Genomic DNA, 6,709 nt, shown 5'->3' with positions numbered 1-6,709 from the left:
GTTTGCTTGCTGTTGGGTGTCTTTGTATAATGTGTGTGTCTTCCCCAGGTGCCCCAGGAATAATCTCTGCTTCTCCATATGCAGGAGCTGGCTTTCCCCCTACCTTTGCCATTCCTCAGGCTGCAGGTACTGTATTTCGTAAGTTGAAGTTTTATATAGGTTTTCTGTTGCTGAAGCATCTTGATGTTTCGAAGCTAAGTAGTGGCTGTTTTTGCTGGGGTTAGGGGTGTCAGTTCTGAGTGCTGGCGCTGGGCAGGGCAGCGATGTTTCCTCACCTGGCTCCGAGAGAGGCGAGTGCAGCTCGAGCACCTCTGGCTGGGCAGCGTCCCAGTGACGGGGCTGCAGGAGGAGCGGGATGGGAGGGACAGTACAGGCAGCATTTAAAATAACTGGGGCAGATGGGGAGAAGATCCCATCTGCCTTGGGAATTTCCTCATGTCCTGACAGAGCTCGGGAACTCACTTTGAGAGCTGCAAATGTGGTCAAAAGCAAGGAATCTGTCTGTTTTCACCTAAATATTTTGAGTAAAGCTACTACTGAAACACAAACCTCACTCTGTGTGTGAAGTTTAGAGCCCTTGCTGCAGGTAACGAGTTGCTGGGAACAGCCGTGGCCAAGTGCCCGAGCCGAAGGCCTTGGGTGCGAGGTGCTAAATGCCCTTGCTGGAGCGCGAGACTAAACAGTTCCTGCTTTGTTTTCAAAGCATCCCGGGCTCTGTTGGCTTCCTTGTAACTGGATGGAATTTCCTTGCTTATGACCAACAAGCACGGATCGAACTGCTGAGCCATTACTGTTTTGTTAAGGTCCTGTTGGGGAGTACAGTGCTGCTGGGAGGAGTAATTTCGTTGAATTTATTCCCGGCAGTTGCTTCTTGAGCTCTAAAGCTCTTCCCTTTGGAGGGCTGATTAATAAATACAGCGAGGTGCCAGCTGCTCCTGTGAGCAGCCCAGAAATGCCTACAGATAGAGCTTCGGTGTTTCTCCGTTGGGGAAGAGATGAGCTGATGGCGGCACAGCGTGTCTGATTGTTCTGTGCATGGTTAAGAACAAAGCGTTTGTGGCATGCCCGGGTTGGAAAGGCCCTGACAAATGCACCGTGTGATACCTTCCCTGCACCGGCAGAGCTGGGGCTTTGTGCTGATTCCGCTTCCTGTGAGCCACGCCAACCGTTGTAGTCACAAGAGAGTGCCGAGAGGCACCTGTTCAGCACCAGGCACTGCAAGAGCAAATACCATCAGAAATCCCAGCATTTCCTGCAGCACCAGAATCGGAGGCCCCTGTTGCTCTTAGAATACGTGGTCACTGTGTCGAGTGCTCACGTGCATGTCACCGAAGGTGTGCCATTCTCCCTTCTGGTGCAGCAAATACACTAGAGTACGTGCTGTTAACTTCTTCACTGGTTAATATTCTTTGATTTCCAGGCCTGACAGTTCCAAATGTTCACGGAGCACTAGCTCCTTTGGCTATCCCAGCAGCTGCAGCGGCTGCGGCGGGACGGATTGCCATTCCCGGCCTCACTGGGGCAGGGAACTCCGTTCTGCTCGTTAGCAATCTGAATCCTGAGGTTAGTGGAGTCCTAACTTTACTTTGTTTTTCTCCTTCCTATTACCTCTGCCTTCACTTTCTGAACACGATTGTGCTGAAACTCATTGAAAGTGAAATCCTACTGTATCCTAAAGGAAACGGCAAAACTAGAAAAGCCGATGACGTGCTCTGCCAGCTCTAAAATTCAAAGCAGATCAGTACTCTAGTTGCTGAAGGGAAATGAGAAAGTCCATCTCAAATTAAAGTCTTGCTCTTCCTTGGTTCAAAGCCAAGGATGCTGCCTGCCTGCTCTTGTCCCATAAAGACTACAATGCCTGTCCCTTCCTCCCTCTTTTGTTTGGAGCCTCCCTGCCATTCCCATGGAATTAGTGTCATTTGGGTCACAGAACAGCCATGTCCATTCTTTCTTTTCCTTAGCATGTTCTAGTTTTTAATACATTAATTCACAACTACAGAGAGAGTTCGTTCTGACCTCTGCTCTTTCTGTGTAGTGTCTGGACCCCCGCCAGCTTGACCTCGTACCTGTGCAGTATTTCCTCTGCCATGTGCTTGCACATTTTCCCTTTCCAAGATTCCTGGAAGTTTTTCCTTAGCTAAACCCCGTAACAGCTCACAGTTTACATTTTCAATTCTGCTTAACTTAGTGAGTTGAAAAGTATGGGTTTCTTTAAAAATAAAGCAAATAATACTCGAACAAAAGTCTTTAATGAAAGACAGCATTGTAAGAGAATTTGATACGGGTGTCTTGGATTTTTCTTCAGTCAGCTTTTGACTCTGTTGGATTGAAAGTGTAGAAACTTGTAGTGTGTGCATCAGAGTGTGGCGAGAGTCTCTGCTGAGCAGCACTTTAACCGGTGGGACTGTGCACACAGGTTAATACTACTTGGCAAAGCTATAAAACTTACCAGCGATGTCAGAGTAACCACAAAACCTCTTTCGCATCAAAGGGGAAGCCTGGATGTGATGAAGGATTAAAATGTTTACCTGGATGAGCTGAGCCCGTTGGGTCAGCACCTCCGACTGCTCTTGTGATCTGTCGTTGCTGTTTTCTCCAGGGCATGAAATAAGGGCAGGGGCTGGTTTGGACGAGTTGTGCTTTCTCCTTGGGAACTCCTCGGCCATTCCAGGAACTGCCGGCTCTGGCCTGGTCCCGCGACTTGCTGTTCAGACACAGGTCGTGAGCGTTAAGCGCTGGCATCGCTGCTCGGGACCGGCGTGCCGCTGCGAAACCGCCCGCAGCTCCGAGCGCTGGCACAGCTCCCGTTCTAGTAGGAGCGAGCGGTTATTTCATGCCTTGTGATTGTTTTATGAGCTCTTCACTATCCATCCAGCTTGTCTTTGGGCTAGAGAGACTTTGATACTTGTACTGAAGCTGTGAACTAACAGACCTGAAACTTTTTCCATTGCCTGTGTAATCAGTGTTGTAGAAACTTACCTGTGCCACAACAGTTAGTTAAGAGACGGTATTTCTCCGGAGTGACTACTCTGTGCTGATACGGGTGTTTCCCTGAAGGAGAATCACGGAAACTGAAACGGCTCCGTTTTTTCCTCTCCCTGAGGAGTGGAAGAAGTCTGCATGTCTGGGCTTGCAGTGACTTTGTCTCACCTGCCCACAGGGTTGGTGCTGCCGCGGGGGGCAGAGCTGCTCCTCCTGCCCTTGGGGCTGGGCAGCCGCAGGTTTGGGTTTCTGCAGGTTTGGGTTTGTGCACGGGAGGTCGAGCCGCGGGGCTGGAGGGGAGCAGGGACCTCTGCTGTGAAGGAGGGACCAGGTCCCTGCAGAGCGAGCGCCCGGGCACGCCGCTGGAGTTTCTGTAGCGGCGCAGCCCCTTGTCCAGACGATCCCTCCCTGCCGAGGCGCTGGTGGTCTCCAAGTTGGGCTTCCCTCGATCCGTTGCCACCCAGTGTTGCTTCCTGCGCCCGCCCGTCCCGAAGCAGCAAATACGGCCGTGCTTGGCTTGGTCCATCCAGCCAGCTCTTCTCAGAAGTTCTTGCAATTGAAGAAAACATTTTAGTCAAATTCTAGGAAGTGCCCAGAATTAATTAATTAATCTTAATTCAATATTAAGGGCTGTAGGAGTCACTCCGTTGTGATACTGTCTCTTACTTCTTTGTATATCTTAAGTAAAAATGCCTTTTCTTTATCATTGTGTTCCACTAGGTAAAACCTATTAACTGTTTCTGTAAACAAGTTATTGTATGTAGAATTCTATAAATCTGACTGATGGAACACTACATATTTCCTTATGTATTTACTGACCTGTGTTTTTTGCTACTTTTTTCTTTTCTCCCCATCCCTGAATTTTTTTTCTTCCCCTGATCCGGAATTTCTTTGCCAACTGACTGCACGGTACTTCTGCTTCCTGTTGTTGCTTGAAACAAAAAATAAAAACATTCCCCTTCCAAAAAAAAAAAAAAAACCAAACCCTGCTCTTCGGAAACCAACCTGCCCTTCAATATTAACCATCTTGAAAACTTCATCATCCATCAACCAATTTCGCCATTTCCTGCGGGGACTCTGCCCTTCCTCGTTGTGGACGATTTGTGCAACCTCGCTCTCCCCTTCGATTCCTTACCTCTTCCCTGTCCCTCCGCTGCCTTGCTCTGCTGTTCTCTAAAGAGAGTTACACCCCAATGCCTCTTTATTCTTTTCGGTATGTTATTATTCACACTTTTTATTACCTTGTTTTTCATTTATTTGAGATTACTTTTTTGATACTTCAGAAATGTACAGTTTGCAGTTTGCCATTTTTTGAATGCGTAATTTTGTTTTTACATTGTTTACTTAGTTTGCTGTTTAATTTAGTTTGCCTTTTATTTTATGTTGAGTTATGCATGGTTTATTGCTTTGCATGTCTTTTGTTAGAGTTTTAAATTGTGATAGCATGCTAAATTGTCCAGTCTTCTGGCAGTAAGATTTTTTTGCTTTTTGCTGAAACCCAGTGTCTTTTTCTTTAATGTATTGTTCCATTATTATTCTGCTATATAAGAATTTTCCTTAATTAGAGCAGAATAAGTAACCACGGTTGGAATGAGATCAGCTCTGGTTGTGAATGAATGTTTTTGCTGTTGGATTGATTTAGCTAATGTTAAGCTGAATGAGAGTTTGTCAGTTTTCTTTTTCCCCCCGCCTGAGACCGTTCTTGTTTCCTCACTTTTTGAAGGAGTCTATGGTGATGTGCAGAGGGTGAAGATTTTATTTAATAAGAAAGAGAATGCCCTCGTTCAGATGGCTGATGGAAACCAGGCCCAGCTTGGTAAGTGAGCTTCAAAGTCTTCGACCGTTAGCGTCGAGACCTGATGGGTAATTAAAGCTTTCACATCGGTCCTTTCTTCTCTTCGGGGGAAAAAAAGACCCCCAAAACCTGAGCGTGTCCACGCGCTTAATTGCTGGCCTGCCTGCGTGGTGTGGATTTGGGGCAGCTCTGGAGAAGGTTGGTTTGGGCCAGGGCACCTGGGGGGGAAGGACCAGGGCAGGCGCCTGCCGGGGGAGAGCAGGCGGAAGTTTTGGTGGCGCTGAGCCGCGGGGCTGAGCGCTGCCTGTCGCCCTCCCGCAGCCATGAGCCACTTGAATGGCCAGAAGCTCCACGGGAAGCCGATCCGCATCACGCTGTCCAAGCACCAGACGGTGCAGCTGCCCCGCGAGGGGCAGGAGGACCACGGCCTGACCAAGGACTACGGGAACTCTCCTCTACATCGTTTCAAGAAACCAGGCTCCAAAAACTTCCAAAACATCTTTCCCCCTTCTGCCACTCTACACCTGTCCAATATTCCGTAAGTATCCGCCTGGAGAGTTCCGAAGCAGCCGAGTAGGAAAGTGTGTGTGAGTTTGGGGCAAGTGAGTGGGGTCAGCTTTGCTGCTGGCAGGAGGAAGGCTCGCCCGTCTTCCCGTTGCTCTCATAACCTTTCTGTTCCGAGAAGATACTGGTAGAGAATTTAGAAAAGGCTCGGATAATTCCTTCTAGGAGATTAATTCAGTCTGTCAGTGGACACCTGACTAGAAAAACTGTTTGTTTCAGACCTTCGATAACTGAAGAAGACCTTAAGATGTTGTTTTCAAGCAATGGTGGGATGGTCAAAGGATTCAAATTCTTCCAGTAAGTGTTTTCTCTCGCGTCCTGTCCTTACCCTGAGCTTTGCAGTGGGAGGAGGGTGGAAGGACTTGGTTCCCGTCGGGTTCCAGCTCGGGTGCAGTGAGAGGCGAGCGGAATTGTCGCCAACAGGGGGGTTTGACTCTGGCCTGAAGAACTCCAGAGCAGCCCTGGGCTCAGCGTGTGGCGGGGGGGGCTCCAGAGCAGCCCTGGGCTCAGCGTGTGGCGGGTGCGAGTTGCACAAAGCCGCGGTAGCCGAGACGCGGGGCTGTGCCTGTTCATCCACGTGAAAGGGCGGTTTGTTGCAGTACGTGGGTAATTACTTTTCTGCTGCTCTGGTTGAGTGCGGGGTGAGGAGCCGTGCGTGGGGCCGGGCGGCGCTGCCTGTGGTGGTGCTGAGCGCGGCCTCCGCTGCTCCTGTCTCGCCAGGAAGGACCGTAAGATGGCTCTGATCCAGATGGGCTCCGTGGAAGAAGCCATTCAGTCGCTCATTGACCTCCATAACCATGACCTGGGTGAGAACCACCACCTGCGTGTGTCCTTCTCCAAGTCCACCATTTAAAGCTTTGGAAGGTGTGAGACAAAACGGACTTGACTTAAAACCTCTTGGGTTCAGCCTTGACCTTAAAGGGCTGAACACTAGGGTTTCAACTTCCATCATTCCAGAAAAAAAGCCACTTTAAAAATGCAGCTGAAGTGACCTTAAAAGACCAGAGATTTTATTTTTTTAAAGAGAAATCAGTTTACCGGTTTTTAAAAAAAAATTAAATCTAATTCATATTGCTAACCTTGCGGTGATGGGTAACAATCTTGACTGTTCAAATAAAAATCACAAGTTCAAGTTTACACTTTGGAACCTGCTCTGGGAAATTCCCCCCCCTTCCTGCTCCTCCTCCCCTCGAAAAGCAGATCCTAACAAGTTTATCAGGTTTCACGTTGATGCCTTTTTTATTTTCTTTACCCATCCATGCCTTGAAAGACCTAAAACCACTGTGTAAATTCACTTTAGCGCCTTTGAGTCAGGATTTCGCAAACTGCACGGTGTCACAGGAGCTCCCAACTCGCCCAGCACAAACC

At 48.6% G+C, this 6,709-nt stretch overlaps 1 protein-coding gene across 1 annotated transcript in view; it reads left to right on the top strand.

The window, feature by feature from the left end:
* PTBP1 (polypyrimidine tract binding protein 1) overlaps positions 1-6,305 on the top strand; it is a 13,223-nt gene extending 6,918 nt beyond the window's left edge. The window contains exons 8-14 of the mRNA XM_009874019.1: positions 49-126; positions 1,421-1,563; positions 4,162-4,195; positions 4,706-4,798; positions 5,099-5,315; positions 5,561-5,638; positions 6,062-6,305. Coding sequence (XP_009872321.1) covers positions 49-126; positions 1,421-1,563; positions 4,162-4,195; positions 4,706-4,798; positions 5,099-5,315; positions 5,561-5,638; positions 6,062-6,194 — 776 coding nt within the window. The 3' untranslated portion in view covers positions 6,195-6,305. The remainder of the gene's footprint in view (positions 1-48; positions 127-1,420; positions 1,564-4,161; positions 4,196-4,705; positions 4,799-5,098; positions 5,316-5,560; positions 5,639-6,061) is intronic.
* The last annotated feature ends 404 nt before the right edge of the window (positions 6,306-6,709 follow it).

This window comes from Apaloderma vittatum, unplaced genomic scaffold (genome assembly GCF_000703405.1).
Source record: "Apaloderma vittatum isolate BGI_N311 unplaced genomic scaffold, ASM70340v1 scaffold26537, whole genome shotgun sequence".
Lineage (NCBI taxonomy): Eukaryota > Metazoa > Chordata > Aves > Trogoniformes > Trogonidae > Apaloderma > Apaloderma vittatum.
The sequence above is the reverse complement of the archived record's forward strand: the minus strand, read 5'-3'. Positions and strand labels throughout refer to the sequence as shown.